The sequence below is a fragment of the Larimichthys crocea genome, chromosome XI (genome assembly GCF_000972845.2).
Source record: "Larimichthys crocea isolate SSNF chromosome XI, L_crocea_2.0, whole genome shotgun sequence".
NCBI lineage: Eukaryota > Metazoa > Chordata > Actinopteri > Sciaenidae > Larimichthys > Larimichthys crocea.
Window position 1 is genome coordinate 1,462,528 of NC_040021.1, and position 24,576 is coordinate 1,487,103.

The 24,576-nt window shown below is 44.3% G+C and overlaps 1 protein-coding gene across 1 annotated transcript in view; it reads right to left on the minus strand.

Moving 5' to 3' along the window:
- rev3l (REV3 like, DNA directed polymerase zeta catalytic subunit) overlaps window positions 1-24,576 on the minus strand; it is a 75,357-nt gene that overhangs the window by 2,417 nt on the left and 48,364 nt on the right. The window contains exons 10-31 of the mRNA XM_027284269.1: window positions 23,703-23,831; window positions 23,191-23,428; window positions 21,147-21,289; window positions 14,262-18,102; window positions 12,351-13,291; window positions 12,099-12,184; window positions 11,751-11,876; window positions 9,666-9,858; window positions 9,400-9,511; window positions 8,997-9,112; window positions 8,188-8,306; window positions 6,893-7,011; window positions 6,406-6,547; window positions 5,745-5,989; window positions 4,435-4,543; window positions 3,622-3,828; window positions 3,246-3,355; window positions 2,531-2,645; window positions 2,160-2,297; window positions 1,700-1,890; window positions 909-1,155; window positions 28-243 (exon numbers count right to left, since the gene is read on the minus strand). Coding sequence (XP_027140070.1) covers window positions 28-243; window positions 909-1,155; window positions 1,700-1,890; window positions 2,160-2,297; window positions 2,531-2,645; window positions 3,246-3,355; window positions 3,622-3,828; window positions 4,435-4,543; window positions 5,745-5,989; window positions 6,406-6,547; window positions 6,893-7,011; window positions 8,188-8,306; window positions 8,997-9,112; window positions 9,400-9,511; window positions 9,666-9,858; window positions 11,751-11,876; window positions 12,099-12,184; window positions 12,351-13,291; window positions 14,262-18,102; window positions 21,147-21,289; window positions 23,191-23,428; window positions 23,703-23,831 — 7,883 coding nt within the window. The remainder of the gene's footprint in view (window positions 1-27; window positions 244-908; window positions 1,156-1,699; window positions 1,891-2,159; window positions 2,298-2,530; window positions 2,646-3,245; window positions 3,356-3,621; window positions 3,829-4,434; window positions 4,544-5,744; window positions 5,990-6,405; window positions 6,548-6,892; window positions 7,012-8,187; window positions 8,307-8,996; window positions 9,113-9,399; window positions 9,512-9,665; window positions 9,859-11,750; window positions 11,877-12,098; window positions 12,185-12,350; window positions 13,292-14,261; window positions 18,103-21,146; window positions 21,290-23,190; window positions 23,429-23,702; window positions 23,832-24,576) is intronic.

Below are 24,576 nucleotides of genomic sequence, written 5' to 3' on the forward strand. Positions count from 1 at the left end.
ATTCTTTCTCACCCGCCTGTCTCTCACCTTCAACAGCTGGTCTTGCTGACTCTCCCACTGTCTCATGTCCTGGTAGAGTGTAACCGCGACTCGCTGGGGCTCGGCTCGACACCGCAAGCACACGCCCAGCTGGGTCAGCTCGTCGCACACAGGGCAGTGAAGCGTGGTGAAGTACTGGGAAATGGTTCCTTTCCTCCCCACTTCCTCTCCACCCATTGCGGAGGAGCAGGACGCCTTCTGGATCTGTGAACACACATGGGAGTTACACATGGACACTCTTAGAATGGCTTGAATGAAATTCTATTGGCCCAACAACAGTTTCAGGATAATCCAGAAGAAGAAGACAGAGGAGTTACATTTATTTACAAAATTGCTGCCTCGTTCACACAGTGGTTTGTTGTCATTCATCCATTTGATTTTGAGCTTCCAGCTCCACCAGCAGGTGGCGTGTGTGATCTGTAGTCAGAGCTGACTCCAGTGTTGACACAAAGACTGACTGCAGTTTGATGAGTCTCATTCCATCCTCAGCAGGAAGCACAGAGATTTTCTCTTCATCCTTTGTTCTCTCACACTAAACGCACTGAATGAAAGGGACCCTCTGAAGCCTGCTTTTATTTTGGCAGGAAGGGAAGCAGACCAGTCCTCACTCTGTCGTGTTCAACAGTAAGCCAACGAGTCACTTATCAGCCAAGCGTACATGTAATTAACCAGTAATTAATTCTCCAAACCCAGATGTGATTAATCACGCTGCTTTCCTTCACGCTGAAGGTTTTCATGTGGGTCAGATTACAGTCCGTGTGGATTATCACCGTCGCTCATCTGCATTGCTTCTAAATTACAGAGGTGAGATAAAAATCCTAATGGCCGCTCATTTCCTGACGCTAAATAGAAATTCCTCTCCGTCTCACCCTGGGGAGCTCCTGGTACCAGCTGAACACGTCCACTCCGATCAGCTGGAACATGCGGGCCAGTGGCGGCAGGATCTGCTTGGTAATGTAGTAGGTGGCGTTGAGGCGGAGGCTGGGGTCCTGCAGCACCTCCATGGGCCGACGCACCAGCTGGATGAGGGGCACCCCGGGCATCCCGTATACGACCACGTAAGGCACCCGCTCGCCAACGCGCGGCTCCAGGCGGCGGTCGTATGCCATCATACGCCTGAGAGCAAAGACACACAGAACTTTGTTGGACCTAACGCAGCTAATCACGTGTCAAATATTGTGATCATTATTCATCAAATCATTCATATTAAGAGAATTCATTATTTAGTACATGAAACATTTGACGATGAATTCAGCAACATCAGGAACCACCTGGTAAAAACATGACACACTGCACCAGTGTTCATGAATGAGGCTCAATATTTTCCTCTGAAATCTTTTTTTTTCTCACCCATTAAGAGCTACGTTGCCTAGCAACAGACTCAGGTACTGTACATGCAGACGAGTGCAGCCAGACAATGAGCACTGTGGGGTAGGAGTAATTGGATTCACACTGACTACTGTAACTGTTGACAGCAAGCTCTTTCTCTCTCACACACACACACACACACACACACACACACACACACACACACACAGAGTCGGCCAGCAGACATATTTATCCAAGTGAAACGCTCTCTTTTGCTGTGGTGTTTCTCTCTACGTGGCTTTTCTCCAAATGCCCGCTGACAACACGCGCACACACACACACACACACACACCTGGTGAGCTCCAGGGCAGGCACGCAGGCTCCGGGCCGGTACGAGCCGCTGCCCCGGTACTCCTTGGCGAAGGTCAGGTCCTGCATGCTGGCCCGGCCGTCCAGGACCTTCACACACTGACGCTGCACGTACTGCTTCACCTGGCTGATGTCCCGAGTCTCAAACAGCAGCTTAATGGAACGCTCCAGGATCTGAGCAGGAGACACGTTTGTGACAGATGAGATGATAAATAATGAGATTGTGGAGAGAAAATGGCAGACTTGCTGTTTAATCTCTGTGATATTTAAATATGATTCAGTGACTCAGCCTTCAGTGTCTGTACACAGAGCCAGTCAGGGCCCTCTCCTCCTGACTGACACACATGAAGCAGTCTGAGCAGGAAGAAAAGCTGGCGTGGCTGTGATTGGTGTAGAGCACAGAGAAACGGAGGAGGGAGGAGGCGGCTTGGTTTGCCTGTTACCTTGGAAACAGCGGGGCAGCCGTCACGGCGCACCGTCTCGATCCCTTTGGCGTCAAACACGGGCTCCTTTTGGTCAAGGCTCTCATACATGTAGCCCACGTAGCGCTTCTTTGTCTGCAGCACGCAGGGCAGGTACACCTGGGAACACACACACACACAGATCAATAATTATGCCTAAATGTGTGGATGAAAAAAGAAAATTGGCACAAACTGACCCAAATCCAAATAATTGTGGAGAGAATGTGAGTGAGTGAGTGAGTGAGTGAGTGAGTGAGTGAGTGAGTGAGTGAGTGAGTGAGTGAGTGAGTGAGTGAGTGAGTGAGTGCGTGCGTGCGTGCGTGCGTGCGTGCGTGCGTGCGTGCATGCAGTACCTTCTCAAACTTGAGCTTGACTGGTTTGGGGTTGGTTGCAGTCACTGCCTCTGCGATCTCGTTGCCGATCTTGAAGGCCTGCTCTTTGGTGGCTCCTTTCAGCAAAACAAACATGCTGCAACAAACACACAGATACAGAGTTGATGCTGAATATGAAGCGCCACATGCTGCACGTCATTTCCTTTTATGCAATACAAAGAGTTTTTCAGCTGAGGGACGTCAGCCAGCTTCTTGTTCAGGGTCTGTATCTATTAAGCAGCTCAGAATCAGGCTTTCATAGCCATTCTTAGCAATACTGCTAATGGTAAATGGACTTTGTAGTCTTCCAACCCCTTAAGGTACTTATACACTACATATTTCATTCGTAGACTTTGGAAGCATTTGGAGGTTCAGTATCTTATCTTATCTTAAGATCAAACGAAGGATCAATGACTGATCAACAACAACCCGTTAGGACGACCCGCTGTACCTCCTGAGCCACAACTGCCCATACAGTGATCATTCATACACAGATGGAGCAGTATTTTGCCAATGGACCCTCCGACATGCAGACTGGAGGAGCTGGGGTTCACCCATCACCTGATTAGTGGATGGCTCTACCTCCTGAGGTACCTCCTACTACTGGTTGACGACAAACATGAAGCACTGGTCTGTCACGTCTGACTTTGGATCAGTCATTGGAAGCATGTGACCGGCTGCTGCGGCTATAACTCACCTGTCGGTGTCTCCGTACACGACACGCGCTCCCCATTTCTTAGTGTCATTGACCAGCCTGATGGCTCTCTCCAGGGTCTCTCTGGCTTTGTGGACGATACTGTCTCCAACCTGGAAACCACAGATGCTGATGAACCACTGAAGACTTGACAGATGTGCAACGTTTCTACAGAAATGTCTGTTTTAGGTTAAAACATGTGGCGTCATGTCCATTCCACTTCTCCAAAGAACCACAGATGGCTTTGAATATGGCGATATTTGAAAACACAAAGCTGCTGTCCTCATTTTAGCTGTCTTCAGTTTGTCTGCTGACTTTTCTAAATACAACAATAGAAAAACGGTACAATCTGCTCAGACAGCTGACACTAAACTCTTACCTCCACGCTCGGCATGCGTCCAGAGTAGCTGGCGGCGGTGTAGCCGAAGGTGACGTTGGCGATGAGCTTGAGTCCGAGCTGCCGGGCGTCAAGCAGCCTCATCAGGGCCTTGTCCTGCTTGTAGGTTTTCATCGTCTGCTTCACCATGAAGCGCGTGTTGAGGATTTCCTCCAGCATACTGGGCAGTACGCCTTTACGCACTGAGGACTGGACACACACAGCAAACAACATGGGTGACCGCCTGTTCATTTAAGGAAACGTCTAACAAGCGACAATTAACGTCCAACGTCTCAAGAAGTGTTTTATCATTTAATATTATAAAGCAGTAAAGCATAATTTCTAATGTCTAACAGCAGGAACGGTGCTTTGTATAGATGAATAAATAATGAATACTGTACACAGTTAGCGTGTAGTAGAGATTGAGGACACAGCAGCAGAGTAAAGTAAATTAATAATAGTCAGATTCAGATACACCAGGCTGTTTTTTGCTAAAAGCAGATCCAGACCAAACCTGATTCTCCTCCATGCCTTTTAATAACCTCTTTAAACATTGTGCGCTGTGCCTGAGTGTGTGTGTATGTGTGTGTGTGTGTGTGTGTGTGTTGTGTTATGTAATGAGACTGCAGGACTGGAGTTAGGGAGTGTGGAGTAATGAGTACATGAATGAAAAGAATGAATGGGAGGAAGTAGAGCATGAAGTGGGTGTTCACGGTAGCTGATGACCCCTAATGACCCTGCAGAGATGAGTCACGCTCGGGCCAAGTGCTGCTCGGTGAGACCTCGTTGGGGTGGAGGGGTCAGAGGGTGCTGTACCTTGACGAAGGCGATGCCGTTGGGCGACACGGTGATGTCGTTGCGGAGCTGGTAGAGGAGCTCAGGAGGAACCCGCAGGGAGGTGCAGCCAAACTTAAACTCATCAGGCCTGAAACAGAGACGCACGTGTGTGTGTGTGTGAGTGACGTTCAAGTTCTCAGCATTTTTCAGTAGTCTGTCGTCAGTGCACTGCTGGCAGCACTGCAGTATTCTCCTTACTGTGGCAGAAAGGTGTGAGACTCTGAACTGAAGCCAAACATTCAGACCTGCTACTGCAGCTTTGAGACTGCTAACAACACCTAGGGATGAATGAGCTGCAACTGATTATTACTTTCATTATCACTGATTAATTGATTTATTTCAACTAATTAATTCATGTTTTCGTCATGGGATTCCCCACCGTGAGTGTTTGGACTCCTCTAATGGGTCAAAACAGAAATCTGAGGGCTCAAAATGATTACTTAGATAAACAAGATGAAAAAAAGTGTTCTGCCACACAAACTCAACACAAAAGATTAATTCTTCTGACTAAACTTGACTTTTTTTTTTGGTGAATTACTAGTTTTACTTCTTAAATCCTCTGACAGTTACTACAAGGAAATAATGGGACAAGCTTAGAGGGCAAAGTCTGTCTATGGTGGAGCCTGTGATGAGGGATCACAAGTACACCCTGATTTGTTTTAAGGAGTCACTGAAAATACTGAAAAACTGTCCATCACAATCTCAGGTGACGTCTTTAGACAACTTATTTTGTTCAAACAACAGTCCAAAGGTCAAAGATATCCAGTCTAAAACACGTCCATTATTAGGAGGTATTAAATAAAGAGTTTGCCCACTAATGTTGTAGATTTATTAACCACAAAGAACTGTATTGTATAAAATGGGAATACATGAATCACTTGCTGAAACCCGTGTTGAATCGGAGCTGCTGCAGTTGGTTTGGATATTCTGAAATTACCTTCAAGGCTAATTTGCCACTTTCTGCTCAGAGTGAAGAGAATGAAGCCACTACTCTTTTTTTCTTCTACCTTGTAGCAGACATATGCATGTTGGAAAGTAGTGTTCATGGCTGTTGCTGTTGCTATGCAACTACAGTAATCCTGGTGAAGAAAAAATTGAAATATATCTGAACTTGCAGTGCTGTCTGCTCTGAGCTGTGAACAACACGCAGAGTTCTCCGTGTGCCTGTTCCATTAAAAATAATGAGGGAAGGAAGGAAGGCACAACTCGAAGGAGACTTTCCTGGCAGACATGCAACCTAAGCAAGTTGGTGTAAAGGCTGGAGGTGTGTGGGCCCGTCATGTCCTTACGTTCCCTGGCTGTCTACGTGGCCGAGGCAGGTGGAGAAGCAGTAGTTGTACGCGATGACGATGGAGGGGTAGAGCGACTGGAAATCTAGTACAATCACGGAGTTGCTGTAGAAGCGTGACTCGGGCTCCATCACCAGAGGAATGCACTGCGGTGCCCTTTGCTGGGCTCGCTGCTGGACGCTGGGCGTCACAGGGATGTAGTTGAGCGGCTTGGCCACACGTAGCATCATGGACTCAACGCGGTACTGAAGGGACAGGAAGGAAGAATCTGATAAACATTTGAGTTAAGTATTGTGATTATAAACTGAAAACTAATTCTGGTGCATCATTAGATTGTTTATTTCCACTAGTCTCAAATTAACTTCCATTTATTTAGTCTGTCCATTTCATTTATCTCTTTATCATTTGTCTGTAAAACAGGAAAGGTCACCACATTCAGTAGAATAAATCCTCTGGGAGCTACTTGATGACACTTTTCAGTCTGGACCAAAGCGGTGGACCGGCTGACGGACTACAGATTAGTGCAGCCTTAAAATAATAATTACACATGAATATGTTGTATGTTTGGGATCCTTTCAACAATCCTTTGATAGATTTAAGGCTCCTGTGCAGCCAGCTGTGGACCAATTAGCATATGTGACATGTGTGTGTGTGTTGGTACCTGTGATCCTCGGGTCAGGACGTGAAAGAACTGAATCCCAAACACTCTGGCCAGCTCGCTGGTTCTGCCGATGATGTCATGCTGCTGAAGAAGCTGCATGGTGCCACGCACACGGCTCACATAGTGATCCACCATCTTCCACCTAACACACACACACACACACACACACACACACACACACAGGGACAAAGGAACAGCAAAACATTTTAAAGTAGAAACAGACACTCAGACCTCCAGTAGTACTACTGTTTCAATCACTCTTTAAGTGTATGGATGCGTTATGTATTATTCCAAAGCAATTTTCTGCACATCCATTTTTATTCATGGGAGGAAAAAAGATTTAAAGCACTGGCCAAACCCACATGTCACGCTGGTTCAAGTAAAAATAGACAGAGAATGTTCTTTGTGGTCTGAAAAAACATCAGAACAACCACAAAACAACCTTAAAATAATCTGAACATGAAGTGTGTTTAGTATTGGCACAAACCTATAGAGGTCGGTGTTGTGGTCAAACCAGTCGGACAGTGTGCGGGGGCTGTACATGGGGAAGCGCTGGTGCAGGACATGGAAGGCCACGTTCTCAAAACTGTAGTTGTTCAATGTCACCTGGAGGGAAGAAATGAAAACAATAATTTCTTTATGGCAGCTCCAGCGTGACATTTACAGAACTTAAATTTGTAAAACGCTGAATCTTTTACGACAGTGGTTCCTAATGTTTTTGGCTTGTGACCCCCTAAAATGAAAGTATCTGCTCGTGACCACTAATCACAGGTTATGGCTTTGTGTGGACATGAGTTGTGAACTGTGGTTTTTCTTTTTTGGACTGGCTCATTTGAAAGATTTCAGACACACGAGGAGGTAAAAGGATCCAGGATTGCAAGAAAAAAGGAACAATATGAAATAAGTAAAAAGAAATAAACAGTCTTGTGCAACAGAAATATATATATATATTTAATTCATTTTTATGACTCTTTGAGGGGTCCTGAGCCCCCAGCTGGGAACAGCTGTTTTATGAGAAAAATTCTTCAAAAGATTCAGTCCTGGAAATTGGTTCCCTTGAATCACCCAAAGTCTTTTGCCAAATGTTGCATTTCACACACGCTCACAACATATTTCTGCTGAGTTGTGATACAGTTACATATGAATTTAACTAGTAGCCACTCCTGTGAGCCTCTGACCAAAGGATTCCCTGTATGCGAGTGAGAAAAATCTCTTTTTTGCTCAAAAACTCACAGCCTAAAGCTGAAGAAAGAAAGCTGAAGTCGGCAGGATGCAGACAGCGGTAGAGAATGCCAACTTATGGCGATCCACAGAGTAGACAACCGAAAACCTCAGTGGAGACATGGAGGATGAGGCAATGTAAAAGAAGTTCAGACTAATTTTAGTGGAACATGTTGAGGGTACGTTTGCCAAGAAGCAATGCAAAGATATTATTTCATAGTTCTAAACTCAGGACAGAGGGAGGGTGTGTGTAATGACGGGCTGTGTTGCATGCATTTATGTCCGTGCTCTCCACCATAATTCTATGTATTTTTATGTGGCAGCTGTTATGACCAAGACCGATTTCCCCATGGCGAAAAAAGTCATCTTGAATTTTAAATAACACCCAATATAAAAACATCAAGTGGCACAAATGCCCTCTGCAGCAGAGAAACTCAAACAGTGGTCTGAATCTGGAGGGATGAGAGAAAGTAGGTCACAAGCTAAAACTTTGAGAGTTGATGGCTGACAACAGCCTGTGTGGGAGGAGGGAGGAGGTGGAGGTCATGTCGGGACACCTGCCTCAGTCTTCATCACCCTCCACAGGTTGAGGGTGATGCGTCCGATGATGTTGATCTCGGTCATGGTGTCGGCTCCGTAGTCATCCCTGTCTGCAGCGAAGCGGTTCTCTTTGGAGTCACCTAAGGACACGCACAGAGTCAGACAGACAGCCAATTACAGAGGAGGAGGGAGGAGAGAGGGGGAGGGAAGTCGCCAGAGGCTCTCCAGTCAGCTACCACACACACACACACACACACACACGGAAACACCCAAACACACTTTAACTCACATACACAAACACAGGTGCTGCTCCCATACATCTGTGCCATCGTGCAAACGTACACACATACGAACAGGGCCACACATGTTTGTACTTACAGTACCTACAGTGTGTATCGTGCACAAACATTCACAGACTCTCTCTTGACCTGGATTTCCTTCAGACAGAAATAAATCGTTGCTCGGAAACACACCAACACTTGTTCGAGAAGAAAATGAAAGTGCACTCACACACACAATGAGTCTGACTGGACTTTTTCACATTCAGCAGCCAAACTGTCAGATTCAATAATCAGCTGATAATCATAATAATAAGAAAGTAGTCCACCGCCAGCTGGGCTTTACTGTGTGGAACATGGCAGTGGAGTGCTGCATGCTGGCCAAACTCAGCAAAGAACCTTTTCTCATAAAAAACTATTAGATACATCCAGGTAAGTTATTATTATTATTGTACTGTAGGTATTGTAATTAAACCTGGCCATATATATTTCTACACTTTTTACATGTTCACTATGACAAGATGTCCCCGCTGTGGTGACAGCCAGCCCTACCTGGCACTCGTGACAGCTGCTGACACAGATCCACCCCGAGTGCTGCGGCCCGCTGGAGGACGTAGGCCCAGGAACGCATCTGCACCTCGTACCCGACCAGGATGTCTGGATCGAACCTGACACAACACAGCCGTGTTAGAACCAGAATATTGTTTCAAACAAATCATATATATTATTGTCTGTCTGTGCAGCTAGTTGTGGGCATAGTGAAAAAAGGGAATTCATTTAAAAAAAATTTATTTCAAAATTCTGAATCAACTGAGCTCTCGAGGGATGTTTGACCACTCGCTTTGCATATCTGCTGTTAGTCATGCGGTAGAAACCAACTCGGTTACTGTCCATTTAATAGGAGCAGTAGGTTAGGAATGTGAGCTAACACCTGCTCGGACACACACACACTCACCTCCTCATGACGGATATCAGCTCCTGAAACAGGACTTTCTCATCAGTGGCATACGTCACCTGCAGCCCAGAGACGCCCGACCTGACCAGCAGGGGTGCTGTTCCTCTGTGACCTGCTGAGGACAGATTGATTAACCTGACTGCACACGTGCACTGTGACCTAAACAATTCTGCCTACTTAGACTTTGCTGAATTATGTAACATCATCACAAACATCTCAGAACAAATATCCTCCTTTCTCAGCGCTGTGATGAAATGAGTTTTAACCTTGGACACAACTGTCATGGTCTTTGTCCACCACGATGGCACCCGTCAGCTGGGTGCTGTCTGTATCTAGCAGGGGAGCATCAGAACTGAGGCAGTAGAATAAGGCACATATGGGGTCAAACTCAGGGTCAGGCTCAAGGTCACGTCGGGTTCTCGCATGGAGCTCCATGCCCATCAGTGTTAGGTACTGGACCTAAAGAGGAAAGACAAAAAGCAGTGTTCTGTTCATAAATCTGATATCATAATCTGTAGATTCTGTGGTAATGATGTCTGTTAACTAAGAAAAGAATCAAGGCTGAAAACTCATCTTTAGCAGTGATTCTCTACCTGTTTAACTATATTCCATCATTCCTTTATTCAAAATACAGTCCCAATCAAAACATTATGATGAAAGTGTTCTCTTATGAGGACCACCCCAGGAAAGGAAGACAGTTACCTCTGCTGCAGAGGAGCTCATTACAGTTATCAGTCTCAGAAATCAACAATTTAACAGCACCTCAGATTAGAGCTCACATAAATGCTTCAGAGTTCAAGTAGCAGACACATGAACTGTTCAGAAGAGACTGTGTGAATCAGACCTTCATTAGCCAAGACTGAAAGAGACCAACAAGAAAAAGAGAACTGCTTGGACCAAGAAACAAGGATTGGCCATTAGACCAGTGGAAATCTGTACTTTGATTCAAATTTTTCTTCAAAGCACTGTGTTCTGAGATGCAGAGAAAGTGAACGGGCGATATCTGCATGTGCTCAGTGGGACCATTGTTTATTTTCCAAAAGGATAATGAGCCCAAACACAGCTCCAGACCATGTTAGGACAATTTAACCAAGAAGAAAGTGATTGAGTGCTGTGTCAGATGACCTGAACACCAGAATCACACAACCTAAACCTAATTGCGATTGTTTGGGGTGAGTTGGACTGCAGAGTGAAGGAAAAGCAGCCAACAAGTGCTCAGCATAAATCTGGACAACTTTAAGACTGTTGGAGACCATTCCAGGTGAATCTGAAGTATGAAACATATTCTAGTTTGTTTACAGCATAATTCAGTACATTTTACTTTGGTTTTGATGTCTTCTAAAATGTAAAAAATAAAGAAAAACCATTGAAGGAGAAGGCATGTCCAAACTTTAGACTGGTACTGCATATTGAAATGATCATTATATTATATATTATTATATGTGGCCAGAACTGGAAGGGCGACCACATTGCCCATAGCTAAAACCGGCCCTGCCTCCCCATGATACCCAGATTAGATTTCTGATCATTTCTATTTGTGATAATACTGCCAGAGTTTATTGCTTGATTATCGTATCACTTGCTAATGACTGCTTCCTATTTTGGTGTCTGAGTAACTGAAGCTTATTTTACTGCATCCATTGACTGCCAGGAATATTAAGTGTAAATCCTAATGGACTGCATGGGCTCCATGGAGAAAGAATGGGCTTCAGTGGTGAAACTCAGCCACTTAAGCATTATTTTGCGTTCCAACAGATACTTGAGTGGCTTGAGAAAACCCAGAAACCATGTGCGCTCTGTTGGTCAATGATCGAATCCTGACAGATTTTCTCCCCCAGTGTTTCTAAACAAAAGGGAATGTTTGGGACATTTTTTCTTATATGGCTGCAATTTTCTGTTGATTGCCTCAACCTGATTCCCATTTGGAAAAAATAACCAGTTTTGCTGTGAAGCTAATTAGTCTCTAATGAAGACTGTGTTTAATAAATGTTAATTTCTTAACTAAAATGTTTTGGCTGTCGTCTGGTTATTGTATTCTCTCCAACCCAGTCCATATGCAGCCAAAATCATTTGTAAGGTTTAAATAACATTACTTTAATGCCACTCTGACACTTTCACACTATCAGAGTGGTGACTGATTCTCGGGGGCCGAGATGTACCAGCTTTACTTTGAGCTCTTTTTACATTTAATTAATTAAATAGTTAATTAATTATAACTTTAGATACCTGCAGACATTATTACTGAACACTAATTAGACTGAATAATTCTCAAAAGGATAAACATGGCTGTGATATAGTCTAATCCTACAAGCTCAGAAGCAGACTCAGCCTAAAGAAATACTGCAGCTCACCTCATGCAGAGCTTTGGCATCCTGCAGGTTTTGCATGCTGATTTTGAAGCCGTAAGAGTTGGCTATGCTGGGCCCTTCAATCTGAGAAGTGTCTTTCTTTGGCACGTTCAAAGCAGCAAACTGGTTCTGTGGAGGACAATGGGTACGTGAGAAACAAACTGAACAGCAAAACCTCCATTAAAGCTAAATTCAAACAATTAAAGTGGAAAAGGGTTAACTTCATTCAGAGCAACAAGCTGGAGACAGTATTGAGTACATGCACAGCTCTACACTAGTATTCTAAAGCAGAGGGTGGACTCTGGTCGGAAGTGGAGAGAGGGTAAAAAAGATCAGCATTTGTGGTCTGACCTTCATCTGTGTGGTCAGTAACACTCTTCTCAGTGGGTCTGCTTGGCTTCTCCTCTTCTGCTGAAGTCTCTGAGAAATGGGATCTTCTGCAGGAGGAATATTAACAGGAAGATCAGAGACAAGTATCAATTAATATTAACAGAAGATTTACACAAGTTGGAAATAATTCAAAGAACTGGTCAGCAATGATAAATTTTAAATCCTGGCCCACTTTTTTATTTGACAGGCAGAATGAAGCTGCCGTTTTCTTACCTTCAGATATGGGTGTGCTGCACATAGGCTCCAGGTCTTTCCTGCTTCTCCGTCGCCTCCTTAAAAAGGGGGTGCTGTGAAGGGGGAGGGGACTAGTCCTCCCCTCATCCCTGTTACTGACATGGAGGAGTGAGGGGCTGAGATTCTCACCTAGTCTCTCCGGCGAGTTAGAGAGTCTAGGTGACAGTGGTTGTGGAGAGTTTTCACTCTGCCTGTTTTCGCTGAGCCGGTCTGGCCCTGAGGGGCTTTGCTGAGAGGACTGCTGCCAAGGAGGCAGCTCTGGGGACTCTGGAGAGGTGGCTTTATCATCATCTTCATCATCATCATCAACATCATCATCCTCCTCATTTTCGCCACCCTCCTGCTCAGTATCCACACTGCCTTCATCTGTAGTTGGACTCACCTCTGTGGATTTACACTGATAGGCTGTATTCTTCATGGGAGAGATGATTAAGGACAGCTTGCGTTTCTTTCTCCTCTGCTCCCTGATATTGGAGAGTCTCTCGCAAAGCTCAACCTTTACTGCTGGACAACTGGAAGCAGCTAGCTGCTCGGTTGCTTTTGGGTTCCCCTCCACATCCAGCCCAGGCCCTTTCTTCAGCAGCCCTGCCTCTCTTCTCCCATTCTGTAAACTCTCGTACTGTTTCCTGGCTTCCAGCCACAGCTGCACACGCTCTCGGCTTGGTGGGTTCTTGCAGGGCAGAAGGATGACCTTCTTGCCACTGGCTGAGGACAAGTCAGGCTCGGACTGCTCAATACTTGCCTCTGAGGGCTCAGCTCCCTGGGCATGGGAAAATGAGGTAATAGTGGTGGCGGGGTGTGTCATGGCTGAGAAGGCAGTCTTCCAGAAACGGAGCCCCTCCAAAGACAGTTCCCCACTGAACTCTGCGAGCTCCTTAGCCAGTCGGGTACCCACCATTAACTTACGGCCGCCAACCTCCCTGGACAAAACAGAGCAATGTGATTAATTAACTTATTTGCATTTTATTAATTACATCAATTCATCACAACTTCAGAAGTGAACGATCACATGCTATGTATTACTACTATTACTATTAATATTATATAAATTAAAGCACTATAGACAGTATTGATTAGAGCCTGACAATGATAAATACATTTAAAAGGATCTCCGGATGATACATCTGAAGAGATATATCGGATTTAAAGTGGCCATATTATGCTTTCTGGGTTTTTCCGTTCCCTTTAGTGTATTATATCGCCTTGTGCACTGGAGCACGTCCAGTTTCAGTGATATTTCAGGCTGACTGTGGAGCTGTTTGACCACTCTATTTGCTTGAGTGCCACCACAGCTTGATGACGGGTTGCATTTCTCCAAAAGTTGATTCTTTTCGATCTTTGCTGCAGGTCGCTGCAATCCAAACTGCTGCAGCCTAAACAGACTATGTACAAGACCTTTGTTTTTGCCACAGTGCCCGATTTGGTCTGAATGGGCCATCTGTCAACACAGCACTGCCTCAAACTAGATGACCATCCCTTTCACTGAAAACTTGTTAGTCTAACTGCTGTCTGCTATTGTTGTAAGAAGATGTGTAAAGCACAAATAAAGCAGAACAATTTCTCTGTTGGTGGCTACAAGAACACAAAAATCTATTCCCTACTGACCAACAGTCAAGAAAAGCCTTTGAATATACAGACACACATAATGAGAGTAGTAGGTTGGATTTCAGTAATTTTCATGTTGCTCTTTGTGGAACTTTATACTACAGTACTAGCTCAGCTAGCATTACCTTTGTTAAACAGCTCTGTGACCCTTGCTGCTACATGTAAATCTATTGTTGCACATATAGATATCTTATATTTTTATTTGTGTACATTTACTCCATATAGGTGCTATATCCTAAAAGTAATTATTACTTCTGCTTGTGCTGCTGGTGCATTTAGTCTTACATTGGTTTCCCTGGTGCATCAGAAGGGTCGCTGCAGAAAGGCTCCTGGAAGGTGGCCTCCGACATCTCCAGGTCCAGAAGAGTGCTGAGGATCTCCTCTCGACTTGGAGGGGACATGAGGGGCTTGAGAACGTGGGCTCCACCCCCTGCCCCCCGTAGTAGCTGGCTTGCCCTCACCTGGGAAAGTGAGCTGATGGAGCGTGGAGAACTACTGGGTGTGGTGGACGTCAGTCCGTCAATGCCCTCCAGAAGCTCCCCCGTTGGGGAGCCCTCATGGTCGACGAATGATGCCGAACTTAAAGGCAAAGGTAGTACGGGGTCGAGGACGGAAAAGAGCAGCTCTTTTCTCTCACAGTGAAAGTCTTGAAAGGGGCTGAGTGTATGGGCTTTACCTAAAGAGAAGTCCCACTCTCTGCTCTTGATTTTCTCAGTGTCGAGGAATGTGAGGTGGTTCGATACAGACTCCCCATTGTCGGGTCTATCGAAGAGGTCAGGACTGCCAGGCCTTGCTTTGTGCCAGTCAGATCTTTGTAGCTCGTCCCCACAACCAAATAGCCTATCAAGTTTCTTCTCAAAGCCCACTCCCTGAGCAGATACAGCTTCCTGGCTGACATCACTCAGGAACTTAACTGGTAAATTTTTATCAGTCAGAACAAACTGACTGCCACTGTATGGACTGGAGAACTCTGTCTGGTCAATAGCATTGATATCAAAGGTATAGTTGTGTGGGAGCTCTGGTGACAAGCTGTCCTCTATGAAGTTGCAGCTGTCCATGCCGGGGTCTGACAGGAAGATGGGGCAGTCATCTGACATGTTGCCATCCTGCTTCATAGATAGATTTGGCTGAGTGTTGCTTGCCTTGCCTTTCCTGATTCTGGGCTTTTTGTCCTTAGGAGCGGTAGATTTTGGGATTCTGGGTTTACGAGGAGTGGTGGAGGGAGCTCTTCTGGATTTAACTGGTTTAGTTGTGGGATCTAGGAGTGCTGTGGCCTGAGCAATGACAGTGGAGTGGCTGTCTGTACCAACCACATGTAAAGGAAGGGCCTGTCCCTGTTGCCTCTTCTGGAGAAGCTGCTTGAGGACAGCCAAGCCAGGAGAACTCTCAGAGAGAGTGGGGATTTCTCCATTTTTAGGGCCTGAGTGCGGAGAGGCTACTGCTAGTTGGGCTTCTTTACGGTCTTCCAATAAGGGTCTACCAGCTAGAGGAGGTGGATGAGCTGTGCACTCCTGTGAATCCTCTGCTTTTACCACAGTGGTCTGGCAACTTTGCTGCTTCAGCTGAGCTGGTGCTGAAAAGCTTTGGTTGACCTCCATGATAGAAGTTTCACAGTCCTCAACCTTTGGTTCTATAGACTGAGCTGCTAAGTCTGATATAGATGTAGACTGGGAATGTGCCTGGTTGATGCTATTTGTGCTTGCTGGCTGCTGAAATGGGGGGACCTCTTGAGAGGAACTCTCAGAAGAAGGCAGCTCATCCTCTGGGAAAAGGAGCTGGGAGCTGTCTTTAGTTGACTCATGGCTTTTCGGTTCCTCGCTCTTCTTTTTGCGTGACTTTCTAGGTCTTGTAGTGGTTGTAGAACTGTTGACAGTACCTTCGGTTGTATCTTTAGCTTTCTTCCTCTGCCTTGGAGCAGCACCACTACTTTGTTTCGGCTTCTCTTTTTTGGGTTTCTCTTCCTCTGGAGGTTTAGTGGTAGACTTGCTCACTTTCCTTTTAGTGTCTGTAAATTTCTTAGGTTTGGCAGTGCGACATTTATCTTGTGCTCCTTTGGTTGAAGACACTGTGCGCGGCTTGTGAAAAGCAGAACTAAGACATGGGTCAATGAGTGGATTTATCAGCTGTTCTGAACTTCCGCTGTCCATAAGAGGGTCACTTGGGGACCAACACCTTGGGGGCGTTGAGTCTATAGGGCTTGGGGATCTATCAGAGAGGTATCCCAACTCTACCATGACATCAGTATACTCAACACCATGGTCATCTGCTAGCTCGCAGTAACATGGCTGAGGAGGCGGTAGTGAGGGTAGAACTGGGCCTCTCCGACTGCCTTTAATCCTTTTGACTCTTTCACACTGTTTGACCCGAGGTTTCGAGGCATTGCAGGCCGTTTTCTTATTTGTGGAGTTAACCTTTGCCTTTCTTTTGGGGTGTTTTTTGGCCTTTGGCTCAGTGACGGGAAATTTGACTGCAGTGGATTCTGGCACTTTAGGCCAGAAATCCTTGAGAGGGGCCAGTTTATTGTATTGCTCTAGCTTGTCTGGCGTTAGCAAAACGTACTGCTCCGCTGGATTAACTTTTGACATCTTCACTAGCATGTTTTTTTGTCCTTTGAATCTGTTGATAATGATATACTTGATGATGATAGGGGGTTCCTTCTTGCGCCGTTTCTGGTATTTTACTTCCTGCCCACTGGGGACATTTATGTCCTTGAGTCGCTCCTTGACTGAGGCTGGGTTTTTAGAACGAGTGGCACCTGAGTGTTCTCCATCCTCGCCATCATAGATCATCTTCCGTTTGGCCCTTAGGGTGTATTTACTACCAGGCAGTGCTGAAGGTTTAGTACAGGTGACTTTAGCTGATAAATCTTGCAATGGGCTAAACCCATCCTCTGCTGAGTCCTTAACTTCTTCAGAAAAACTTGAAACAGTGGTAGCAAAGGGCTCTAAAAGTGGTTTTGTCAGTTCATTTACAGATATCTCCTCCCCCTCTGGCTCCTCCTTTGAGACTGGCACCCCCTGTACGTCTGGATCATCTATAACTAGCTCAGCCTCTTTAACTGGTTTATCGTCCAAAACTGGCACCTCTGGGTTTGCAGTCATTGGACAAGCAGGTGTGATTGAGGTGAGGCCGGTACAAACCTGGCTGTCAGAGGTAGAGCTTTCAATTGTGTTTAATATGTTCCTTGGTCCTACCATACCCAACCTTTTTTTATTCACTTTTAGCCTAGATCTGCGAGGCTCGGCCTGTTCTAGCTCATGGCAGGAATCAGGCAGCTTTTTGCTCCCAGCTTTCTTCCTACTGAGGCAGTTGGAGAGAATGACGCTGGGGAAGAATTTGTAGTGTGCTTCCTGCTGGGCCACTATGGTCCTCTCTGTCTTATTTTCCTGATAGTCCTCGTACCTGATTTTGAGTTCACCAACATCTCCCTCTTCACTGTCCTGGCCCATTTCTTCCTCCTGAGGATGAAGAAACTCGTCCTTCTCAATGGGTGACGGGGATGAGGAGATGTTCCTCAGAATGGGGCTTTTACTGTCCTTCTGGCTCAGGTCCAGCTCTGTCTTAGCTGAGCAGTTTCTCAGCTCTGAATAACAGAGAGAGAAGGTCCTGTGGTTCTGAAGAATTGACAGACAGTTTGTTTCTACATTCTTTATGCTGCCGTACTTCTTTCTGTTTTTGGTGACCTTTCCGTTACCAAATGGAAAACTTTCTAGATCTGTCTTATCCAAAGCTATGGAGGTTTTCTTGTCATAGGTGTACAGGGGTCGTATGTCCTCTTTGTCATCGGAGACAGGAGACACCTCAGAGTGATTGGCTATCTTGCAGGGAATGGGGTGTTTGACTGGTGGGATGTAGGGGATTTCTTTATTAACCTTAAACCCTGTTGAACATTCACTACTGCTGTCCTGGCTGCTTTTTGATTGAAAGTGCTTGTCAATTGGTTGCTCTGTGTCCAGCACATGAACTGGTCTGTGCTCTGGGTGCTTGCACTCCAGAAGGATCTTAGCTGAGGAAGGTGGTTCTAGGTGAACTGTATCACTGGAGAAGGGATTCCTTTTCCCGAGCATCTTTTCCGTGACTATGAGAGAAGACTGGGTCCTGGAGCCACTGTCCGTTAGGGACGAATCTATGATACAACAGAAGAGAAGATGAGGTGACTTAATAAGAATTACCAGTTCAGATTAAATATATTAAACTGCAAATACATTAATAATCAAAATGAAACAGCTTGGTTGAGGCAATATTCACAAAACATCCTAAGGCTAAAAGTAGCTCTTAATGTTAGGAGGGACACACCTCGTCTCTCCTGAGTCAGTTAAGGTCCCTTAGCTTGGTTAGGTTAGGGTTAGAGTTTAAATGTTTAAAAATAGATTTTTAAACATTTAAAACCATTTTCTGATGGCCACCATTTAATGATTCATTTGGCTCCTCAACAAATCAAACCTGTCCAGTAACAATGTAGTTGATGGATCACTTGCAAAATACAGTTTGCAGCACTGATGATATCAGCCTCAGCTGAATTTTTCAACTCAAAATGCATTCTTCAGCCCCAATCTGTTCAAATTCATTAGGTGCACATTAAATAACCTCAATCTACAACTAGAGATGATTTCATAGCCATCACAGGCTTGTAAAGTATGATGCAGTATGATGGTTTGTTTTGTCAGCTGGAAAAAAAGTTTCACGTATGAAATCTTTGACACAATTCATGAAAATAATCTTTAATGAAATGATGTAATCCATTGTATCAGTATTATCTATCCATTTATTTTGCTCCTCACACTCTTGTGTATTGATGAATATTTTACTTTTCACTTACTGACACAGATCTGTTAAACACCGATCACTGTAGTCAGTAGGTTGATTCATAAAGCATGATGTCACACATGGCACAGGGGTCAAACCCACGCCTATTGGAGCGGTCTTTGGGTGCTTTTCATTGTGCTAACGTGTCTCCTCTTTTCCTTTTCTTGGATCTTAGGGTTAGGGTCTCACCCACAACCCTTAATAAAGACTTCTGTGTAGGATACATCTGTTTTTCCTTGCTCTAAGCTCCTCCAGAAGCCTTCTCTCTCCTTGTCTCCTTGTGGTGCATTTAAGGGACTGGAAGATCCTTCGTGATGGCAGGGGGAAAATTAATTCTGGGTCACGGGAGGAGAGAAGACGCAAGGAAGCATAAGTTAGCGTACTGAAACGAATCCGTTGTTCCTTACAAAAAGCTGCTCTCAGCATCTTTGTGTATAGCTCTTCAGAGGAAACTCTTGTGAATAAAGCCTCTGAAAATAAGTTCTAATTAGGAAGCAGCTCCAGTAGTGCTACAACTAATTAGACTGCAAACTTTTGGTATGACAATTCCCCCTGTCTACTTCTAGATCTGACATTAAAACAAAGGACGTTACACGTTTTGTCCTTTATCTCTCTCTTAATCATTAGGAAGCGGCTTGTCCTCATTGGCTGATGTTCAAAGACAGCTCCATCTGTATTGATGACATGGTTCTTATGCCATTAGTTCAGGAGAGTTAATGATAACTATCATCTGACACTGGAACATGTTTGAGTTCAATTATGAATTAAAAACTGGATGCAGAAGAGATTGGAAGCAACGTGTATGTTCATGTATGGTGCTAAATACCGATCTGTGTATATGCACAGCAGCTTTGGGTTTTCCATATATCTACAAAATATGACAGGTGCATAATTTTGACCGCGTTTTAGTGGTCATGTGGTTTCAGCATGAGAGTTACAAGATGACTATCGGCAGACAAGGGACATTTCTTACTCTATTTAGTCCTTAAGAAATATGTAAAAATGTCTTTGTGACACCTTGATTTGAGCAAGCATAGCTCTGTAATGTTGCTGTTTTGGTCTACTCTCCATGCATATTTATTTATATTATCCACTAGGTCGTGCTTCAGATTTTGTTGCTCTGATTTGGTCATTTTTCCTTGCTTCTACCATCAATAAGAAGCAGCAACGGTTTCCTTTTTTTTAATTATTATTTCGGGAGTCTGCACAGGATGTTTTATTTTGAAATTTGAGTTAGGTCTTCTTTTATAAATGTTTTATTTATTTTCTTATTTTTATAGTCTTAGTGTTGGTCTCAACTGTGTGTGAATGGGATGCCATGCTATAGATTTCACAACACTATTTAAGTACATTACAGCTTCAGAACAGGTTTTGTCACACCCTGTGAAGTTTCAGTGTACTCTTGCATTTTATGGTTAAATAAACATGTACATTTCTGTGCTGGGAAATTAAGCCAATGCAAAAGTGCCAAAAACTGTAATTTATTAAGTGGCCACTTGAGGCTGGCTACAGATCAGTCTCCATAAGTCCCCATGTTAAAATGTCCAACTTCACAGCAGAAATAAACATGTTTACAGCCTGGTACAAAAAACTGTTTTGGTCTCAATAGCTAATATCCCTGTTCAATTGGATGCCATTACAGATGGGTTGTTTCAGAACCCGGGCATCATTCAGCCAGCCTCGGGTCTGCCGATGATCCACGTCTTGGCTGATATTTAGATTAACCAAGGAAGACGTGACGTCATGCATATGCTGTCTATTCTTTATACTGCAGAAGCAGCAGGGTACTTCATCTATAGATTGGACATGGTTTGGTTTTTAAAAGTGCAACATTGATAAAACTTGTGTGACAGTTGTTGCCTGAGGTGGCAATACAAGTAAACTCTTTTATCAGACTAAAATGAAACATATCTGTGAGTATGAGAGCTGCTCTGACACCAGCAGCTGGCAGCGAAATAAAAAGACAATTTCATTAAAACTCCTGAAGATATCATAAAAAACTAGATGTCAGCTGAGCTGTGTAGTGAGCTCTTAGCTTCCATCATGTGCAACTCTACCTTCACGGCTACTGTAAAGTTTATTAAGAGTTAACTGAACTACATGGACTCAATTAAAAACTCAGGGTCTTGCACTATATTAAATCACAGCTCGCTCATAATGAAATTAGATCATACAGCCAAAATCAAGCATCAAGTCAAACTGCTGTCCAATCTCGATTGCGATACCCTTGACAGAACATGAATCAACAGGGGATGTAGATTGTTCTTTATTCATCCCACAACGGGGAAATTCACTAAAGATAAGCATCAAAGCAAAGTGACATTTAAGTGCTGTCTCTGTACATCACAGCATGAGCTGACTCACCGCTGCTCTCGTCTGCAGCCCCGTCAAGCTGGGGGATGGACAGGTTGGCAAACAGAGAGTTATTCCCACTCCAATCCATGTCTTCATCAGAGGACTCCTGCTGCTCGTCACTGAAGCCGTCCTCTGCTTCCTTCACACCGGGCCTGTACGCGTAGGGATGACAGGAACACTGATTAAACAATGTACAGGCACAGCTCGCTGCGGACGACCTTCATCTGTCTGCTGCCTCGTGTTCACACTGAAGCAGGAGCACACAGTCACTGATGGGAATGGAATACACTTAGTTCTCTTGCTTTTAACTTACATTAAGCTGAGCAGTGACTGTACAGACCTCTTCCTACCACAGAGCCGTTTTGTCTTTTTTAGGGAGGTTCAGGGGATCTTCAGTGGGAGACAGCAGGTCATCAGTAAATGCCACACAGTAGTGGTTTACATCATCTGGAACCTGGAACCTCAAGATTAATTTGAGAATAAATGTTTAGAGTATAAACAGGCTGGAGTCGGAACTGGGACGCTGCAGGAAGGATTCTGCCTTTCAGATCTGTGGAGCCCACTCTACCAGCTGAGCCATCAGGGCGCTCTATTTAGAGTATTTTTCTTATCCACCTTGTATCTTGTGAGCTGCTGTAGCCAGTGATTTCCCCCAGTGTGGGATCAATAAATTCTCTTATCTTATAAGGGCTTAGCACATTATAACTGAAGTATATGATGTCCCGTGCTCTATTATGTCTCATTAGCAATTTTTGGGTTGATATAATTTGTTACCCAGATTTGGTGCAAATTATAACATTACTGACCACTCTAAAAAAGATAAGGGTCAAAAATTCCACATTAAGACACTCTGATCTTGTGGTACACTATAGGAAAACGAATGCTGTAATTTGTCCTGAAAAACTTTTGACATTTGGAGATTGTGTTTTTCAGTGATTGGATGGCGAGTACTTCTCTTCTGAAAATTACCCAGAAACCACCTTATTGTGAGCCATCCATGCTCTGAAAGGCCCCTGCCTCTAGTTTGTGATAGCACAGATTCATGGGCCTATGATTATCCTAGCGGTCACATTACATCATTTTATACAGTCAGTATAGGTCAAGTTTTAATTAAATGGCTGCTATGGGGACTAACATCATCACATATAGATTCAACTGGGATTATTGGATCCACACGACTCTTAGCTGTCCATTCAGATCTAATTTAGGTTTAGGGACTCCAGAGTTTTAGGGGTCAACCCCAAATTCAAAATATCAGACTCAAATCAAATCAAATCAGCCTGCATAGCTGTTGTTTGACATTTAGATTCAGAGGTGATGTGTAAATGTCCATAAAATCAAGGAGCTGACAATCAGACACATTTAAGTAGACTTAAAGCAGCTCTGCCATCCATGTTTCAACACATCCGTGATAAACTGAGTTTGTTTCAGCATCACTGGAGTAGTTTCTGACATGTTGCTCTGACAGAACTAAATCAGACCTTGGACATTCTCTTTTTTGTCAAGACTTTTGAGGACACAGCCATCTTGTTTGAATAAATCATTGTTGGAATAGTGAAAAGGCAAAACCAAGGTTCCCTTTTTGTGATGCATCTGTAAGGTGTGAGGCTAGAAGTTGTAGGTTGTAGCCGTGCAGAAATGACTAAAACATTTAGCACGTACTGTGACATTTAAGTTTCATTCAGGGCTTATTCAGATTTTTATCTATATAAGTAACTATACAGATACCAAACTAATGTTTTAAATCCAGTAATTTAAGAAAAATGTCAAGTTTCCTTTTGACATTTAACAGAAAAAAACATATTTCTCAAATGTGTAGCACAAGCACTTTACCAAAGTAAAGTTTTGTATGAATAAAACAATTTTTACAAAAATATTTCAGTTTGATGGAAGTTTGTAAGCCTTCCCTTGTCTCACTGTTTCATCACTTAACACAGATTTGTCTGTTTTCCATTTTATATTCTGCATCCATGTGTTTAGAAACTGTTTCCATTGCAGATAACTCTGCACAAAAACTGAACAAATCACTCAGATGGGACAGAGACAAACTTGCCTGGTTAAAGCTGAGTTTTGAGGAGGCCCGTTGTCCCACCGCTGTGACATTATCACGCTGAGCTCGGCCTCCTCCTTGTCCAGCTCTGGCCCGGCCTCCTCCTCGTCGCTGTTGCAGTGGTAGCTCCTGGCACCGGGAAGCAACTGGGACTGGGAATTCTGCCTAACGGGGGTCCTGCAAAAACCATCATCCTCCAGGCCTGCCAGCAAATCAATGATGGCGTGGTCTTGGCTGCTGTCTGCATACACAACATAAACAAAGACATTACATCAATTAGCTGCAATCAAACAGCTTTAAGCATGGCCCTGAATTAATCAATTAAGTCCAAGCTGTAAATTGGCTTAACCATGTGAACCTTTTGTTGTTTGTTTTTATGTTCTTTATTTACAGGCTTTTGGCACCACATCTTAACCAGGCGTTAATTTCAAATAAAGAAAGGTTTAAACTCACAGAAGGAAAATAAAGAAAGTGGGCAGACTGGAGCTGTGTGGAGATTGGAGTGGCTAACATACCTAACAGGGGCGAGTGGCTGGACGTCTGGGAGAGCGTGAGGAAGGTCTGACTGTTCTCCAGGAGGCTCAAGATGGCCTCCTCGTCAACGATGGCCTCCTCTGGGAGTTTACCACTGCTCTTCACAGCGTCTGGGACACGGGGGATAGAAGAGTACTGTTAGCATCACCCAACAGTAACACTAGCAGGAGGTCAATGTGTGTGTGCGTGCCACTGCCGTCCCTGGCAGCCTCTGTGCTCCTGTGGGAAGCCTTGGCAGAGAGAGTGCCTGCAGATTAGGCTAATGCTAATCACACCGTGTCACACTTTGAACCCCTAACACAGTGGGAGCAACAGGGAGGAAGAAAACAAATGTCACTTTCAGCAGCTACCTCTGCTGCCAACCACACAGCAAGAGAAGCAGGTAGGAAATAAAAATGACAAGTTTAACCATCACTGACTGAATTATTCCATCATTTTGCTGTGTTAAGGCAGGTGCCAGCAATCAAAAACAAAACAGGGATAGTCTCTTAGTCAGCAGTGAGATAGTTCCTCTGAAATCTGAATGACTTACATACACAGTATTTTAGCAATAGAACATAATTAAGTACAAGTAAATTTTCTGATAATGTACGACACAACCGGCTGGTAGTAGGTCAAATCTGATGCTAAATTAGAGACGACAAAAAGAAAAAAAACCTTACACCTCATGGTCCATTTAGTCCTGACTAATACAGTGAAACACTCCAGAGCAGCCGCTAAATGGACCCAGAGGTAAGATTGTTTTGTCTGCCGTTTAAGGTCTATGACTTCTCACCACCAATGATGGAGAATTTGCACATCTCCACTGCCATGGCAACTGAGTACATTTAATCTGCTGATGAGGATTTGCTCTTC